This window comes from Pogoniulus pusillus, chromosome 19 (assembly GCF_015220805.1).
Source record: "Pogoniulus pusillus isolate bPogPus1 chromosome 19, bPogPus1.pri, whole genome shotgun sequence".
In the NCBI taxonomy this organism is placed as follows: domain Eukaryota; kingdom Metazoa; phylum Chordata; class Aves; order Piciformes; family Lybiidae; genus Pogoniulus; species Pogoniulus pusillus.
The window spans coordinates 4,237,852-4,256,807 of NC_087282.1; the positions used below are offsets into that span (position 1 = coordinate 4,237,852).

The 18,956-nt window shown below is 50.8% G+C and overlaps 2 protein-coding genes across 3 annotated transcripts in view; both read left to right on the forward strand.

Annotated features, from left to right (window-relative positions):
* The window catches only part of LOC135183788 (fibronectin type-III domain-containing protein 3a-like), a 63,652-nt gene extending 58,032 nt beyond the window's left edge, over positions 1 to 5,620 (forward strand). For both annotated transcript variants that reach the window (XM_064158991.1, XM_064158990.1), the window contains 4 exons: positions 934 to 1,146; positions 2,271 to 2,437; positions 2,966 to 3,087; positions 4,242 to 5,620. In XM_064158991.1, coding sequence (XP_064015061.1) covers positions 934 to 1,146; positions 2,271 to 2,437; positions 2,966 to 3,087; positions 4,242 to 4,559 — 820 coding nt within the window. In that variant the 3' untranslated portion in view covers positions 4,560 to 5,620. The remainder of the gene's footprint in view (positions 1 to 933; positions 1,147 to 2,270; positions 2,438 to 2,965; positions 3,088 to 4,241) is intronic.
* A 5,278-nt stretch (positions 5,621 to 10,898) lies between these two features.
* Positions 10,899 to 18,596, forward strand: TAF9B (TATA-box binding protein associated factor 9b). Its single transcript, XM_064158994.1, has 7 exons — positions 10,899 to 11,015; positions 11,095 to 11,176; positions 12,840 to 12,976; positions 13,067 to 13,201; positions 17,278 to 17,359; positions 17,668 to 17,781; positions 18,299 to 18,596. Exons 1-7 carry the CDS (start codon positions 10,965 to 10,967, stop codon positions 18,463 to 18,465), a joined length of 768 nt encoding a protein of 255 aa, XP_064015064.1. The 5' UTR covers positions 10,899 to 10,964; the 3' UTR covers positions 18,466 to 18,596.
* Positions 18,597 to 18,956: the final 360 nt, after the last annotated feature.

The following is an 18,956-nucleotide window of genomic DNA, read 5'->3' on the forward strand; positions in this document are numbered from 1 at the left end:
CCTTGTTTTGGAGCAGATTACTTCTACAGTTAATTTCAAACTGCATTTTCATTGCTCCATTGTTGGAGTTTTAACTCTTGCTTTATTCCCTACTGTTCATTACCTACCATGGCCAATGGCCAGGCCCAAACAGTGGTGGTCAGTGGAGTTAAATCCAGCTGGCAGCTGGTCACTGGTGGCCAGTGGAGTTAAATCCAGCTGGCAGCTGGTCACTGGTGGTCAGTGGAGTTAAACCCAGCTGGCAACTGGTCACTGGTGGTCAGTGGAGTTAAATTCAGCTGGCAACTGGTCACTGGTGGTCAGTGGAGTTAAATCCAGCTGGCAGCTGGTCACTGGTGGTCAGTGGAGTTAAATCCAGCTGGCAACTGGTCACTGGTGGTCAGTGGAGTTAAATCCAGCTGGCAGCTGGTCACAGGTGGGATTCCCCAGGGCTCAGTGCTGGGGCCTCTTCTCTTTTGTATCTTTATCAATGATGAAGGGATCAAGGGCACTCTCAATCAGTTTGCAGATGACACTAAGACAAGCAGGAGTGTTGATCTGGTAGGAAGGCTGAGGGCTGCTTTCTTTAACTCCTTTGAAAGAGGTTGGAGTGAGCTGGGTCTTTTATTCAATTAAGAAATGATAAGGTGAGAGGGAACAACCTCAAGTTGTTGCAAGAGTGGTTTAGGTTGGACATGAGGAACAGTTTCTTTCAGGAAAGGGTTGTCAAGGCCTGGAAGGGGCTACCCTGAGCAGTGGTGTAATCACCATCCCTGGAGATACTTAAAGGCTGTGTGGAGGTGGTGCTGAGGGACATGGTTTTATGGTGGACTTGGTTACTGATTGGAATGGATGATCCTGGAGGTCTTTCAGGTCTTTTCCAGCCTAAACAATTCAGTGTTGTTGTGATTTTTGAGTGCATTAACCATGTCACTGCTCTTCTCACATCTCTAGAATCAGAATACAGGCCACAAACAGCTTGGGAGCTGGGCCCTTCAGTCATTCCATTAAAGCCAAAACGAAACCACTACCTCCTGACCCTCCTCATCTTGAATGTGTGGTCTTCAGCTACCAGAGCCTTAAACTCAAATGGGGAGAAGGGCCAAACAGAGCTTTAATTACCAACCCTACACAGTTCAACCTGCAGATGGAGGACAGGTTTGGCAGGTGAGATACTCAGAAGGTCGTTGCTGCTTTACAATGAGTTTTTAAGATGTTTTAATCATCCTCACTTCTGTTTGCACCAGTGACTGATTTGACCATCACAAGGTTTGCCTCCTAGTTTGCATTTTTCTATCCCATCTTTCAACCAGCAACACTGTTGGTAGCTGTTCCACTTATAATTACTAATTGCTGGTTAAACAGTCATAGCTCACTGTCTTCTCTGGCACTTTCTTTGGGCTTTGAATATTCTAAATAGAGACCAGTTTGCATGTGAGAAAGGTGGGGTTGACAGCTGTCCTCTTAACGTGACATTCCAACTTACCTGGTATGAAAAGGATTCTTCTCTGGATTGAAATCAACTTTGGCCATGTAGTTTCCTTAGTAGCTGTGTCTAGATGTAGCTCAGTGCCTCGACAGGTTGAGTGAGTGCTCCATGAATGTTAATCAAGACTTTCACCAGTATGGATGGGGTTTGCTGCTGATTTCAGGCACACCATGAACTGTCAGTGACAAAGGAGCAGAGCTCAAACTGCTCCTGGGTCACCAGAACTTACTGTCATTTCTTTGTGCTGCAGTTAGGTATGAAAGCATTTGCCAGTGCTGACAGTGACTGCTGACTGCTTCTGGCTGGTGTCTGACTGACAGATCTGTGACTGCTGAGTGCTTCTGGTTGGTGTCTGACTGACAGATCTGTGACTGCTGAGTGCTTCTGGCTGGTGTCTGACTGACAGATCTGTGACTGCTGAGTGCTTCTGGCTGGTGTCTGACTGACAGATCTGTGACTGCTGAGTGCTTCTGGCTGGTGTCTGACTGACAGATCTGTGCCTGCTGAGTGCTTCTGGTTGGTGTCTGACTGACAGATCTGTGACTGCTGAGTGATCCTGGTCTGTGTCTGACTGACAGATCTGTGACTGCTGAGTGCTTCTGGTTGGTGTCTGACTGACAGATCTGTGACTGCTGAGTGCTTCTGGTTGGTGTCTGACTGACAGATCTGTGACTGCTGAGTGCTTCTGGCTGGTGTCTGACTGACAGATCTGTGACTGCTGAGTGATCCTGGCTGGTGTCTGACTGACAGATCTGTGCCTGCTGAGTGATCCTGGTCTGTGTCCTGTCTGCTTTCCCTGCAGGTTTGTTACAGTCTATAACGGTGCCTGTCACACGTACAAGGTTCAGCGCCTCAGTGAATCCACCACCTACTATTTTAGAATCCAAGCCTACAACGATGCTGGAGAGGGAGCATTTTCTGAAGTTTATGCTTTCACTACAACCAAGTCTCCACCTGCATCTCTTAAAGGTGAGCTTCCACCATGCTAGAAACGTCTGTAAGCCCAACAACTTGCCCATGAGCCTGCAGTGTGCCCTGGCAGCCCAGAAGGCCAAGGGTGTTTTGGAGTGTGGCTATCAGGTAAAGGGAAGTTATCCTCCTCTCCTCTGCTTTGCTCTGCTGAGGCCACATCTGGAGTGTTGGGTCCAGTTCTGGTTTCCTCAGTTCAAGAGAGACAAAACTACTGGAAAGGGTCCAGGGGAGGCCACAAAGATGCTGAAGAGACTAAAGCATCTCTGTGATGACAAAAGGCTGAGAGCTCTGGGGCTGTTCAGCCTGGAGAAGAGCAACCTGAGGGTGGGATCTGATCAATGCCAAGCAAGAGCTAAAGTACTGGGGGCAAGCAGATGGGGCCAGACTCCTTCCAGTGGTGCCTAGTGACAGGACAAGGGGCAGCAGGCACAAACTGAAACCCAGGAGGTTCCATCTACCCATGAAAACAAGAACATCTGTAGAGACCACTGCTCTCTTTCTAAAATCACTTCCTTTTTCCCCCAGCACCCAAAGCAACTCAGCTGGAAGAAAACACTTATGAAATCACATGGGAACCTCTACAGCCCATGAAAGGAGATTCCATTGTTTACATCCTTCAGCTTGCTGCTGGGAGAGAGTTTGATCAGGTACCTTCTGCTCAACATCAGCAACTTGAGAGGTTTTCACTTGGAAACAGTACTGCCAAAAAAGAGATGTGTTTGAAGGCTGAAGATGTGTTTGATGCTTGTGGCAGGGATGTTTCTCCTTTGGGCAAGGGACTCGATTTACAGTCCTGACTCCCAGGGTGCTCCATTAAAAGCAAGTTAAACCCATTTTATCCTGTTCTCCCAGCATGTCCCAGGGCTCCTTTGATTGTTAACCCTTACAGTCTTTGTTAGTCAATTTGCAGCACTGAGGGACAACAAATGTGCAAAGAGAGAATTCACAAGGCTGGGGAGGGGCCTGGAGCACAGCCCTGTGAGGAGAGGCTGAGGGAGCTGGAGGTGTGCAGCCTGCAGAAGAGGAGGCTCAGGGCAGACCTCATTGCTGTCTACAACTCCCTGAAGGGGGTTGGTCTCTTCTGCCAGGTAACCAGCAACAGAAGAAGGGGACACAGTCTCAAGCTGTGCCAGGGCAGGTCTAGGCTGGATGTTAGGAAGAAGTTGTTGTCAGAGAGAGTGATTGGCATTGGAATGGGCTGCCCAGGGAGGTGGTGGAGTCACTGTGCCTGGAGGTGTTGAAGCCAAGCCTGGCTGGGGCACTTAGTGCCATGGTCTGGTTGATTGGCCAGGGCTGGGTGCTAGGTTGGGCTGGCTGAGCTTGGAGGTCTCTTCCAACCTGGGCGATTCTATGATTCTGTTTTGTTCAGAGCTTCCCAGTCCAAGCCTGTCAAGTGTGGGGCACTGCAGGAAGCTTTGAATCATCCACAAGAAAAATGACCTAGGAATTCTTCAGAAATAAAAGCTGAGACTCATGGAATCATAGAATGCTCTGGGTTGGAAGTGACCTCCAGAGGTCATCTAGTTCAGCCCCCTCTGAAGTCAGCAGAGGGGCATCATCAACTAGATCGGGTTGCCCAGAGCCCTTGAATATCTCCAGGGATGGGGCCCCAACCACCTCCCTGGGCAGCCCTTTCCAGTGTTCCTTCACCCTCGTGGTGCAGAACCTGTCCCATTGATTTGGCCTGAAGAGCAGGAGCTGAGCAGTGCCCAGCCCTGCGTGCTGGTGGCGCCGAGCGGAAGGTGCCCGGCGCTGCTGCCAGGTGAACCCCGCTGAAGTGCCTCTCTCCTCCTCCGACCAGGTGTACAAGGGACCGGAGACCTCCTTCCGCCTGCCGACCTTGCAGACAAACTGTGAATACCGAGTCAGAGTCTGCGCTGGCCGCCAGGCCCAGGACTCTGCTGGAGCACAGGAGCTGTACGGCCCTTACAGCCCCAGCACAGTGTTCTCATCTCAGAGGCAGGAGCTGGCCCCGCCGTGCGCCGACCCCACTGCCGAGCTGGCCGAGAGCAAGCAGACCTTGCGTGAGGAGCGCCTGATCGCCGTGGTGCTGCTCTGCGGCTTCGCCGTGGTCGCCATCCTCTTCGCCGTCGTCATCCAGTACTTTGTCATCAAGTAGGGGAGGGCCTCCCTGGGCGCTCAGCTCTCTCTCTGCAGGAGCTACTTGGGGTTATTTATGGTTAGTTCTAATGAAAAGTCCTAGCTGGAGATGTGTCCTGAGGCGCATCTCCGCTCGTGCTGCTTGCCTGACGGCGAGGCTGGGCGGGCAGATCCTTTCCAAATCCCGAGCAGAGATTTCTTGTAGGAAGGGCAATCCTGGGGCCTCTATAATCAGGGTGAGCTGTTAATTGGACAGCACAGAAACTGCCTTACGGCGTGCGCGGGGCTGTGCACCTGCCCTTCCTCTCCCCCAGTTCAAAGCGGCGCCCTCTGGGCCGCGGGGGAGAGAGAAGGCATCGACCAGAGCGAGTCCTTTTCCAGTCCAGCTAGAGCAGTGGTTTAATCAGGTCTCATTGTAGTTTGGTGTAGACAAAGCACAGCAGCACAGATGCTTCGGCTTAGAGCATTCCTAGAGCATACCAGGTTCAATATACCGTAGAGGGCCGGCAGAGCATTGGCGTAGCGCTAGCACTGCTTCAGTTATCCTAATCTTCTGGATCCAGTAATCAGCAGTTCAGGTGTTGGAGTCGAGGGTGCCCAGCGCGTTGAGAGCCTTCCCTGAGGCTCCAGACGAGACCTCAGCAGGAGGTGACTTAGCTAGAGCAGAGCAGGTGCTGCTGCAGAAGGGGCTCCCCGCAGGCTGCCGAACGCAAATGCTTTCTGCTGCCGGGGAGCAGCTCTTGGCCCAATCCACATTTCACTCTCAGTGCCTGAGAGGAAAGTAATTTCCTGTGCTGCCCAGGGCAATCTTCGCAGCGCTTGCAGCAAAGCACAGGGATTGTCTTTAAGGAGAACGAGTGCATTTATGATAAATGTGACACTATTTGGCTCAAACTGAGCAAACCTTTTTTTGTACTATTGTTAACCTACAAAGTTCCCACTGCTTTTTTTGGATGCCCTTCCAACTTCAGCTGGCTTAGCCGAGAACTCTTTTTAGCTCCCCTTCCCAGGGCGTTTTAACCGAGTCGCTACCCCAGCGGTAGCAGCCTCTCACATTCCAGTTGTTTCCAGGATGGGAATGTTTTCCACCTGCTATGGACTGTTCTGAAACTCGTCCTCTTTTTCCTGGGGGGGGGGGTGGTTTTGGGGGGTGGCGGGAGAGGGGATACTGTGCACTACAAACGACTTCTGCCTGGTTAAATCCACTTGGAGGCTGCAGGGGAGAAACCCACAGCTGGGTCGCCACAGCTGACTTCAGAGCAAACACTTCACCAGCTGGAATTCCCAACTTCCCAATGCGTTTGGAGCTGACATAGGTAGGTTTAGAGTATTCCACAAAGACCGTGGCTGCTCTTTTGTGTGAGTCAAGAGCAATGCACTGGCAGTGCTGCAGGCTTGAAGCGTTGCCCCTGGTTCATCGCTGGTAGGGTCATTCTTTCTCCTGTGGCAGTCGGTGAGTTGTGTTGCAGTTGTGTTCCAGATGTGGGGAAGGGGTGGGGGAGGAGGAACAACAACCCCTAATTGACACCCTAGCATCATTTAAAACGCTCCTTCAAAAGTAGATTTAAGGTGCAATCTGAAATTCAGTCCTTTTCCAACAGTCCTCTGCCTTTTTGTACTCTATTTATTTTGATTTCAGAAGTCCTGGAGAGGAAAAAATAACGACCAGAAACAAGAAACAAACACAAAAATTGTATGTTTGAATGTATTGTTCTACTTGTAGCAGAACTTTAATCATTTCTGATGTGATAGAAATCTCTCCCTCCAGCTCTGGAAAGAGTTTTATACAGATATTAGTCTTTAGTTTGCAGAAGAGTTTACAATCTCTCTTGATTTTTTTTTTCTCTTCCTCTTCATAGCCTCCTTTTAGCAAATCGAGACTGCCTGCAGCAAACCTCTGTGTGGCCAAAGGGTTAACTTCTCTGACCCTGAGAAGGGAGTTTGTTGAGGTTCCTTTGGCAATAACACTTCTGATCGTTTTGAATTAGGGTTGCAGAGTAACTACTAACTGAGTCGCAGCTCCTGAAAAGCAAAAGGAAGTTCCTTCTTTTGTGTGATTGCCACAAAGTTCTTGTTGCCAGACAACACCCAGGGTGAGCTACCAGCAGTGCAGGCCTTACCATCAGCTGTTACCATTCCACAACCATGTACCCTCGTGGCATTAATTCATGTAGTAGGTATCTTCAGTTTTCTTGTATTGTTAATTTTTGAGGTATCTCAAACTTATGTTAAAACTGCCATGCATTGTATTACTAAATTGTAACTATCAAATAGATAATATATTTAATACAGCCAATAAATAATACAAATGTATTCAGATTTGGCCCCCGGGGTGGTTTCTGGGGGGGTGGTGGTTGTGGATTTTAATCTTAACTTGGCAGCAGTCAAGGGCTATGAGGATGATGATGGGACTGGAGCACTGCCTGATGAAGAGAGGCTGAGGGACCTGGGGCTGTTTAGTCTGGAGAAGAGAAGACTGAGAGGGGATTGAATCAATGTTTATAAACATCTGAGGGATGGGGATCAGGAGTGGGGGGAAAGGCTCTGCTCACTTGCTCATAGGACAAGGAGCAATGGATGGAAGCTGCAGCACAGGAGGTTCCAGCTCAACACAAGGAACTTCTTTCCTGGAAGGGTCCCAAAGCACTGGCACAGGCTGCCCAGAGAGGTTGTGGAGTCTCCTTCTCTGGAGGCTTTCAAGGCCTGTCTGGATGTGTTGCAGTGTGCCCTGAGCTAGATTGTGTGGTGCTGCTGTGGCAGGAGGGTTGGACTCAATGATCTCTTTGGGTCCCTTCCAACCCCTGACATCCTGTGACTCCACAACCTCTCTGGGCAGCTTGGTCCAGGAAAAAAGTTTTACCTCCTTGTTCAGAGGAACCTCCTGGATTCCACTTTGTGCCCATTGCCCTTTGTCCTGTCACTGGGCACCATTGACAAGACTCTACCCCCCTCGGCTTGCTCCTGTTTAGATCTCCATCAGCATTGTGCAGATCTCCACTTGGCCTTTCCTGGTCAGGTAGATGCTTCAGTCTTCTTATGCTTGTAGCCTCCAGTAGTTCCCTGTCTTTCTTGAACTGGACCCAGTACTCCAATACTCACTGGGACAGAGGAGACCTTATAGTGACCTTCCACCATCTGAAGGGGGCCTACAGGAAGGCTGGGGAGGGACTACTGACAAGGCCTTGTAGTCACAGGAGATGGAGGAATGGGTTTAAACTGGCAATGTGATCTTTTGTTTCAGTTGGAAAAGGTCTTTAAGATCATCCAGTGCCAAGCATTCTGTAGCTCTGTGGTGCTGCTGCACCGAGAGGCCCTCGACATGCCCAAGCTCCTTGGCACTCAGTTTCTGAGGAAGTTGTCTGGAGCCACTTGACTTTGTGCAGCCATTCCCCGTGCTGCTGTCACCTGCCACCTACACAGAGGTAAGGATGCTGCATGCAGCACTCAGCTCTTTTCTCCTTACCCTGCCAACCCTTCCTGCAGTGATCAGCAGGGCAGAACAGTTCATCCATAGTGGAGATTTAATTAGCCCAGTTGGGGTCAGTTACTTCGTTTTCCATTCTTCTGTTTCTTTAGGGCCTTCCGTAGCTGAGCTCCTCCCCAGCTCAGTGTGAACTTTCTCCTGAGGGTGCTTTAATGACACTGGCATAGGCCAGGAAAGCCTTTATTTGGCCATCAGTCTTCCAAATGAGACAGGCTGACACTCAGCCCTGATTTACTTCAGAAAGGATCAGAGATGACGAGCTGGAAAATGCCAGGGTGGGGGAGGTGAAGGGAGAAGGGGCCAGCAGTAGGGAAGATATCAGGGAAGGCTCTGGGATGCTGGAGCTTAACTTGCAGCTGGAGTGAGCAGGGACAGGGCCCTGGAGAGGCTGCCACAGCAGGATGTGTCCAACCAGTCCTCGGAATTGGAGTGCTGGCAGAAGGGAGCAGGGTCTCTGCTACAACATAAGCCTCCTCCGTTCCCCTCGGAGCTCTGCTCTTCGCAGTTGTCCTTGTCAGGAGGACTCGGAAGGATTGTTCAGAGGCCAGAGTTCTGTAGAGCAAACAACTCGTGTGGGACTTGGGCACCAGAGGTCAATGCTGAGCACAGTCCCTGCACTGTGTGGAGGCTTCTGCTATTTCCAGGAGGTGGAAGCACATCCTGAGGAGGGTTTCTGACATTCAGGCACCTGAACACCTCAAACAAACCCAACCCAGAAGCAGTCCTTGTGCAGCTCCAACAGCTCAGTAAACGCTGTAAGCTGCAGCCCGCACTGCGCAGCTGTGGCTCGGCGGCCCCCGAGCAGCGCTGAGCCCAGCACACGCCCGCGGGGGCTGCCCGGCTGCGGCCGCGCTCCCAGCGGCTCCCTCTCGCCCGCGGCGCAGCCGCCCCTGCTGGAGGTCCCCGTTCTGGCAGTGGGAGATGCAGGAGTCGGTGCTCAGCCTGGCCACGCCGTGATCCAGATTCCTGTTTTCCAGCGCTGAAAGAAGTCCCAGTGTCTGTCTGGGCAGAGATGAAGGGCGACTGCTCTTTGGTTCGCGGTGCCCACAGCTGGCTGAACGCAGGCATTCACAGCACGGCCGTGCCTGGGGAGGGAGCTTCCACGGCCAGGCAGAGCCACTCCAGCTCAGCTGCCCACACTGAAGGCATTTGTAGCCGGGGACAAATGTTTCCCCCCTATGGAACTGGCTCTGTGTCTTCTCCTCACCGCTGGTTTCCAGGCAGAAAGGCTGCAAATAGCATTAGTGCTGCTCAGTCTCCAAGTGGAAAGTGCTCCCAGCATGGACAGGAGGGCTGGGGTGGGGGGGAAGGGTCTTTGGCTGCTGTTAGGGTTAAACGCAGAGCCCTCTGGCCATTTGGAGCATCTTTCCTTTTTACTGCACCAGAAATAAACAGCAGTGACAGCAGCCAGCCAAGTTGCAGCCTGGCCCCCAGCCTACCTCCAGTCCAGGGGGGAATATCTTCCCTCCCCCTCTTCCCTATAGCGAGGGGGAAAGGGAAGAAAAAAAACCGCTGGGTTTGTTTTGTTGTCTAAGGTCAGTGTCTGGAATTCATCCTCCGTTCCCTCCCCGCAGGATGTTTTTGTGTAACATCCTCTGACTCATGAAAGTCAAATGACTTGGCCGATAAGGCGGCAGCGCTCCAGGGAGAGCAGCCCAGCCACCTGCTGCACGCCGGGCAGGGCTCTGCCAGCTCCTCCAGCTCCTGCTCTGCCCCTGTCACGCCACACCTGGCACCTCCCAGCACCAGCAAACCCACTGCCTGTTGGCCATGCTGCCAGCCACCATCTCAGTCATTGAGTCATAGAATCACAGAATCCAGCAGGTGGGAAGAGACCTCCAAGCTCATCCAGTCCAACCTAGCACCCAGCCCTGTCCCATCAACTAGACCATGGCACTAAGTGCCTCATCCAGGCTTTGCTTCAACACCTCTAGGGATGGTGACTCCACCACCTCCCTGGGCAGCCCATTCCAATGCCAATCACTCTCTCTGCCAACAACTTCCTCCTAACATCCAGCCTAGACCTGCCCTGGCACAACTTCACACTGTGTCCCCTTCTTCTGTTGCTGCTTGCCTGGCAGCAGAGCCCAACCCCAGCTGGCTACAGCCTCCCTTCAGGCAGCTGCAGACAGCAATGAGCTCTGCCCTGAGTATTCTCTTCTCCAGGCTGCACACCCCCAGCTCCCTCAGCCTCTCCTCACAGGGCTGTGCTCCAGGCCCCTCACCAGCTTCATTGCCCCTCTCTGGACACCTTCCAGCACCTCAGCATCTCTCTTGAACTGAGGAGCCCAGAACTGGACACAGCACTCAAGGTGAGGCCTGAGCAGTGCTGAGCACAGGGGCAGAAGAACCTCCCTTGTCCTGCTGCCCATGGACAGAATCATGTCCACTGAACTCCACTCTTGACAGGATCAAGCCAGAATTGAGGTGCAGAGGGCCACAGAGCCTTGCTGCTGCTGCTGCTGCTGCTGCTGCTGGGGTGTTTTGCAGGCACGAATCAGAGGGCTGACAAGTTCAGAGCTGTTTATCTCTCCTCTCTCCTGAAGGAAGCTTCTCCCCCCCGTTGTAGCAGCTGGGTCTAGCGTGGCTCTCACATCCTCCTCCAGCCTTCGCCTCGCTTGGCCCGGCAGGGCTAACGGCAGCATTGCTGCGACGTGCTCTGCTGTGCTGCTCATCCCCTGCTTGGCCAAGTCACCAGAGAACTCTTGTTTGGCTGGTTTTATGGTGTGGGATCAGCCACATCTGCCGTGTACAAGGTGCTGCGAGGGCGCCGCTGCTCCCTCCTGCCGGCCGCGTGTGTCTGGGACGGGCCCCTGCCGGCCGCCGTAGCGGCGCTGGGCGTGCCGCGGTCCCGGGCCCGGCCGCGTGTGTCTGGGACGGGCCCCTGCCGGCCGCCGTAGCGGCGCTGGGCGTGCCGCGGCCCCGGGGGCGGAAGCGGCGATGGAGCCGGCGAAGATGGCGTCCCCCAAGAGCGCGCCCAAGGATGCGCAGGTACCGCGGGCGGCCGAGCCCCGGGGCGGGCCGGGCCGGGGGGCAGCCGTGCGGCTGAGCGGTGCTGTGTGCCCCGCAGGTGATGGCGCAGATCCTGAAGGACATGGGCATCACCGAGTACGAGCCGCGCGTCATCAACCAGATGCTGGAGTTCGCCTACAGTGAGCGGGGCCGGGGCTGGGCTGGGGCGCGGAGCCTGCGCGGGGAGCGCCGCGGGGAGCGCCGCGGGGAGGAGGGGAGTGCTCACCGGCCTCGGAGGGGGGGGTTTCGCCTGATCGACCCCGAATCATAGAATCATACAGTCAACCGGGTTGGAAGAGACCTCCAGGATCATCCAGTCCAGCCTAGCAGCCAGCCCTGCAGCTCATCTGCTCCAGTTCCTCTCCCAGAGCAGTCACACACAGCAGCCTCTGCAGATCCTCTGCTCCAGCTCCTCTGCCAGAGCAGGGTCACACACAGCAGCCTCTGCAGATCCTCAGCTCCAGCTCCTCTGCCAGAGCAGAGTCACACACAGCAGCCTCTGCAGATCCTCTGCTCCAGCTCCTCTGCCAGAGCAGGGTCACACACAGCAGCCTCTGCAGATCCTCAGCTCCAGCTCCTCTCCCAGAGCAGTCACACACAGCAGCCTCTGCAGCTCATCTGCTCCAGCTCCTCTGCCAGAGCAGGGTCACACACAGCAGCCTCTGCAGATCATCTGCTCCAGCTCCTCTCCCAGAGCAGAGTCACACACAGCAGCCTCTGCAGATCATCTGCTCCAGCTCCTCTCCCAGAGCAGTCACACACAGCAGCCTCTGCAGCTCATCTGCTCCAGCTCCTCTGCCAGAGCAGAGTCACACACAGCAGCCTCTGCAGATCATCTCCAGCTCCTCTGCCAGAGCAGGGTCACACACAGCAGCCTCTGCAGCTCATCTGCTCCAGCTCCTCTGCCAGAGCAGAGTCACACACAGCAGCCTCTGCAGCTCATCTGCTCCAGCTCCTCTGCCAGAGCAGGGTCACACACAGCAGCCTCTGCAGCTCATCTGCTCCAGCTCCTCTGCCAGAGCAGGGTCACACACAGCAGCCTCTGCAGATCCTCTGCTCCAGCTCCTCTGCCAGAGCAGGGTCACACACAGCAGCCTCTGCAGATCCTCTGCTCCAGCTCCTCTCCCAGAGCAGAGTCACACACAGCAGCCTCTGCAGATCCTCTGCTCCAGCTCCTCTCCCAGAGCAGAGTCACACACAGCAGCCTCTGCAGATCATCTGCTCCAGCTCCTCTCCCAGAGCAGAGTCACACACCGCATCTGGCCCAGGCGGGTTTGCAGTCTCTCCGGAGTGGCTGCTCCACTGCAGGCAGCCTGCTCCAGTAACACAGAAACACAACAGCAGTCAGAGTGCCCAGAGGGGCTCCCAACCACCCTTCCACCTGCTTTCCACCTCTCTACCTTACCCCAGAGCCTGCCTTGTGTGCAGGAGGATCAGCCAGGGGGGTTAGAAGGACACAATTGGTTGGGTTACACAGATCCAAACAGCAACAGAAGCCCAGGGAGAAAACACAGACACAGACTCCCACAGATAGAGGCTCTGTGTTGGTGTCCTTGCTGCTATACATCTCAGCAGCCTGTGAGTGCAGTAGGCAGCAGCACTGTTTCCTTTGCACAGCCTCTCATCTCATTTCTCTCATTAAGATATTCCAGTTGGCCTCAAACCAGCAGCGCAGCCCAGGAGGTTTTCTCAGCCACAAGGGTGTGCTGGTGGCCATGGAGGAAGGGCTTTCTGGTGACAGCTAGGGAAGGGGGTGGTTTCTTTGCTTTAATCCAGCCTTAGTGAGAGATTCTTTTTGCCAAGGGTATGTGACCACCATCCTGGAGGATGCCAAAATCTACTCCAGCCACGCCAAGAAGTCCAGCGTTGATGCCGACGACGTCAGGCTGGCCATCCAGTGCCGCACAGACCAGTCCTTCACCTCTCCCCCTCCCAGGGATGTAAGTGAAGCTCTGCTGGTTGCAGCAGCACTGGCCAAAGGACAGAGGTGAGGGTGGGACAGAGGTGAGGGTGTAACTGTGTCTCTCCAGTTCCTGTTAGAGATTGCAAGGCAGAAAAACCAGACGCCGCTGCCGCTCATCAAGCCCTACTCTGGACCCAGGCTTCCTCCTGACAGATACTGCTTGACAGCTCCCAACTACAGACTCAAGTCCTTGCAGAAGAAGGTAGGGAATGCCACAGCCAACAGTAACACTGCTTCTCAAGAATATTGTGGGAATCAGGGGGTTGCACAGCTCTGAAGGATACATGTGGGTGAATAGCTGACCTGTGTGTGGCAAAAGAGTGTTGGAAGCTCGCTCAGGGCTCTTCATCTGTGGCAATTATTGAGTGATCCCATTGCTAGTTAGTTGGAGATGCAAAGTGTCTCAGAAAAGGCATCTGTGAACTTCTTAGTGTTGAAGTATCAGGTTGTAAGAGGCAAAAGAAAAACTTCAGGGTAGATACCAAAGAGTATTTTGTACTTATCCCTTAGTGGTGCTTTAGGATAGACACCAAAGGGTATTTTGTACTTATCCCTTCAGTGGTGTTTTAGGATAGACACCAAAGGGTGTTTTGTACTTACCCTTCAGTGGTACTTTAGGATAGACACCAAAGGGTGTTTTGTACTTATCTCTTAGTGGTGCTTTAGGATAGACACCAAAGGGTATTTTGTACTTATCTCTTAGTGGTGCTTTAGGATAGACACCAAAGGGTATTTTGTACTTACACCTCAGTAGTGCTTTAGGATAGACACCAAAGGGTATTTTGTACTTATCCCTTCAGTGGTGCTTTAGGATAGACACCAAAGGGTATTTTGTACTTACCCTTCAGTGGTGCTTTAGGATAGACACCAAAGGGTGTTTTGTACTTACACCTCAGTGGTGTTTTAGGATAGATACCAAAGGGTGTTTTGTACTTACACCTCAGTGGTGCTTTAGGATAGACACCAAAGGGTGTTTTGTACTTAGCCTTCAGTGGTGCTTTAGGATAGACACCAAAGGGTGTTTTGTACTTATCTCTTAGTGGTGCTTTAGGATAGACACCAAAGGGTATTTTGTACTTATCCCTTCAGTGGTGCTTTAGGATAGACACCAAAGGGTGTTTTGTACTTACCCTTCAGTGGTACTTTAGGACAGACACCAAAGGGTGTTTTGTACTTATCTCTTAGTGGTGCTTTAGGATAGACACCAAAGGGTGTTTTGTACTTACACCTCAGTGGTGCTTTAGGATAGACACCAAAGGGTGTTTTGTACTTATCCCTTAGTGGTGCTTTAGGATAGACACCAAAGGGTGTTTTGTACTTATCCCTTAGTGGTGCTTTAGGATAGACACCAAAGGGTGTTTTGTACTTACACGTCAGTGGTGCTTTAGGATAGACACCAAAGGGTGTTTTGTACTTACACCTCAGTGGTGCTTTAGGATAGACACCAAAGGGTATTTTGTACTTATCCCTTAGTGGTGCTTTAGGATAGACACCAAAAGGTGTTTTGTACTTACACCTCAGTGGTGCTTTAGGATAGACACCAAAGGGTATTTTGTACTTACACCTCAATGGTGCTTTAGGATAGACACCAAAGGGTATTTTGTACTTATCCCTTAGTGGTGCTTTAGGATAGACACCAAAGGGTATTTTGTACTTACACCTCAGTGGTGCTTTAGGATAGACACCAAAGGGTATTTTGTACTTATCTCTTAGTGGTGCTTTAAGATAGACACCAAAGGGTGTTTTGTACTTGCCCTTCAGTGGTGCTTTAGGATAGACACCAAAGGGTGTTTTGTACTTATCCCTTAGTGGTGCTTTAGGATAGACACCAAAGGGTATTTTGTACTTACACCTCAGGGGTGCTTTAGGATAGACACCAAAGGGTGTTTTGTACTTACCCTTCAGTGGTACTTTAGGATAGACACCAAAGGGTGTTTTGTATTTATCTCTTAGTGGTGCTTTAGGATAGACACCAAAGGGTGTTTTGTACTTACACCTCAGTGGTGCTTTAGGATAGACACCAAAGGGTATTTTGTACTTATCCCTTAGTGGTGCTTTAGGATAGACACCAAAGGGTATTTTGTACTTATCCCTTAGTGGTGCTTTAGGATAGACACCAAAAGGTGTTTTGTACTTACACCTCAGTGGTGCTTTAGGATAGACACCAAAGGGTATTTTGTACTTACACCTCAGTGGTGCTTTAGGATAGACACCAAAGGGTATTTTGTACGTACACCTCAGTAGTGGTGCTTTAGGATAGACACCAAAGGGTGTTTTGTACTTAGCCTTCAGTGGTGCTTTAGGATAGACACCAAAGGGTGTTTTGTACTTATCCCTTAGTGGTGCTTTAGGATAGACACCAAAGGGTATTTTGTACTTACACCTCAGGGGTGCTTTAGGATAGACACCAAAGGGTGTTTTGTACTTACCCTTCAGTGGTACTTTAGGATAGACACCAAAGGGTATTTTGTACTTATCCCTTAGTGGTGCTTTAGGATAGACACCAAAGGGTATTTTGTACTTAGCCTTCAGTGGTGCTTTAGGATAGACACCAAAGGGTATTTTGTACTTATCTCTTAGTGGTGCTTTAAGATAGACACCAAAGGGTGTTTTGTACTTATCCCTTAGTGGTGCTTTAGGATAGACACCAAAGGGTATTTTGTACTTAAACCTCCGTGATGCTTTAGGATAGATACCAAAGGGTATTTTGTACTTACCCTTCAGTAGTGCTTTAGGATAGACACCAAAGGGTATTTTGTACTTATCTCTTAGTGGTGCTTTAGGATAGACACCAAAGGGTATTTTGTACTTACACCTCAGTAGTGCTTTAGGATAGACACCAAAGGGTATTTTGTACTTATCTCTTAGTGGTGCTTTGGGATAGATACCAAAGGGTGTTTTGTACTTACCCTTCAGTAGTGCTTTAGGATAGATACCAAAGGGTATTTTGTACTTACATCTCAGTGGTGCTTTAGGATAGACACCAAAGGGTGTTTTGTACTTACCCTTCAGTAGTGCTTTAGGATAGACACCAAAGGGTATTTTGTACTTAGCCCTCAGTGGTGCTTTAGGATAGACACCAAAGGGTATTTTGTACTTATCCCTTAGTGGTGCTTTAGGATAGACACCAAAGGGTGTTTTGTACTTACACCTCAGTGGTGCTTTAGGATAGACACCAAAGGGTGTTTTGTACTTACACCTCAGTGGTGCTTTAGGATAGACACCAAAAGGTATTTTGTACTTATCCCTTAGTGGTGCTTTAGGATAGACACCAAAGGGTATTTTGTACTTACACCTCAGTGGTGCTTTAGGATAGACACCAAAAGGTATTTTGTACTTATCCCTTAGTGGTGCTTTAGGATAGACACCAAAGGGTATTTTGTACTTACCCTTCAGTGGTGCTTTAGGATAGATACCAAAGGGTATTTTGTACTTAGCCCTTAGTGGTGCTTTAGGATAGACACCAAAGTGTATTTTGTACTTAGCCCTCAGTGGTGCTTTAGGATAGACACCAAAGGGTGTTTTGTACTTACACCTCAGTGGTGCTTTAGGATAGACACCAAAGGGTATTTTGTACTTACATCTCAGTGGTGCTTTAGGATAGACACCAAAGGGTATTTTGTACTTATCCCTCAGTGGTGCTTTAGGATAGATACCAAAGGGTATTTTGTACTTATCCCTCAGTGGTGCTTTAGGATAGACACCAAAGGGTGTTTTGTACTTACATCTCAGTGGTGCTTCAGGATAGACACCAAAGGGTATTTTGTACTTAGCCCTTAGTGGTGCTTTATTATAGACACCAAAGGGTATTTTGTACTTATCCCTTAGTGGTGCTTTAGGTTAGACACCAAAGGGTATTTTGTACTTATCTTATAGTGGTGCTTTAGGATAGACACCAAAGGGTATTTTGTACTTATCCCTTAGTGGTGCTTTAGGATAGACACCAAAGGGTATTTTTGTACTTCCGCCTCAGTTGTTTCTGCTTTAGAGGGAAAATATTTGCTTTGCTTGCTGGAAAATACTGTCTGCCTTGGTGTTATTTTTCCATTATAAAGAAAGGATCTCAAAGCTGAGCTTAAGGTTCCAGGTATTGATGTGGGATGCATGTGTTCAGCTCCTGCTGACCTTTGCACCCTGAGAAGTTTGAGAGTTTCTGTATTGACACACAAATGGTTGGTGGTGTGAAACAGAGCCTGTGTGGTTTTGGAGGAAGGGCTGTTTGTTGTTTTCATGTGTCAGTGTTTGCTGGGATGCTGAATTCTCTCTCTCTCTCTCCAGGTCTCTTCCTCTGCAGGAAGAATTACAGTGCCCCGCCTGAGCGTTGGTGCTGTGAGCAGCAGGCCCAGCACTCCCACCTTAGGTAAGACACAGTTTTGGGTCTTCATCCTGATTTTATGGAGGAAAGGAATTGAGGAGTAGTTCCAAGTGTCCTTTAGCTGGTCAGGCGAAGTTGGCTGAGCACATGAACTTAGCCTTGTTTGCAGTGTAGAATTTGCTGGGGCTTCAGTAAATTCCAGTTCCCCAAGCTCTGACTCCTGTGTATCTGGTATGTGGATGTGGCACTGCTTTGAAACAAAGGTCCTGCTTTGGAAGCAGGTTTCAGAGTGCAGATATGTTGTATTTCTCTTGGTTGAATTTCCCTCCTGATGGAGTTGGTTTGCATTTCAGGGACACCTTCAGCACAGACAGTGGCTGTCTCCACAAAGGTGGGCACCCCGGTGTCGCTGACGGGGCAGAGGTTCACCGTGCAGATCCCCTCCTCACAGGCAGCTGTCAAGGCAGGTAAGAGAAAAGCTGGAAGCATCAGCAGCATCCTTTGGACTTCTCTTTAGCAGAATGGAAATTAATGTGGAGTAAATCTGCGAGCTGTCGTCAGCTCTTCTGGGTGTTATTATTGTGTGTCATTTAAGAGTGAGCTTAGTGGAAGAGGTTTTAGCCCCAAATGTTCTGTCAGCAGGTGGTTTTATGAGGTAGGAGGGTCTGTTTCAGCAGGGTAATAACCAGCTGCAGTTTTGGAGGGTTGGAACAGACCTAGGGGATCAGCTAACCTAAATGTGAGGCCTTGAGTGACCTGTTCTAGTGGGAATTGGAACTGGATGAGGTTTGAGATCTCATCCTACCCAAAGCATTCTATGAATCTAGAAAGCAGGGTCACCTGTAGAAGGCTGCCCAGGAGCTCAACATCCAAGCAGCTTTGGAGTCTCTCCAGAGAAGAAGACTCCAGAAGCTCAGTGGTTCACATGCAAAGAGATCTCTGTTTGTGATTCTTTCCAGTGACCTCTCTCTTTTCCCTTGGCAGCTACACCAACTACTCCAACAGTCCAGAATGTTCTCATCAACCCTTCGCTGATTGGCTCCAAGAACATCCTCATCACTACCAACATGGTCTCATCACAGAACACAGCTCCTGAGGCCAACCCCTTGAAGAGGAAGCACGATGATGACGATGACTATGACACCTTGTGATCGCACTGAGTCCTGTGAGGGGTTCGGCAGGATGAATCAGAGCAAGCATGTGGACATCTAGTGGGCTTCCTGGGGCATGGCTGTTGGGGGGATTAAACAGGAAGGATTAATGCTGATGGGCAGCACATGAAGACCTGTGGCTTTGTCACTCTTGGTCTGTAAGATGCTATCTCTGTAATTGATTACATGTGCATGGTTATACTGCCGGGAAGGGAAGGGAAGGAAGGAAAGGAGGAAGGCAAAGAAGGGAAGAAGGAAGGACCCGATCCTTGCCACCCGGCGGTGGACTTGGGTACTGCACCGCCAATTGCTCATCTCTGCATTTTCAATGATGTTCGTATCTTTCCCTGGCCTTAGACACTCTGTCAGTGCAAGTGCCACAGGACACTGTACAAAGGGGAGGCTCACATCAGGTACAGTATCTTTATTAAGGCTTCTCAGCCTGCAGGCCACTGGTGTTACAAAACCATGGGTCACTGTGCTGTACTCAG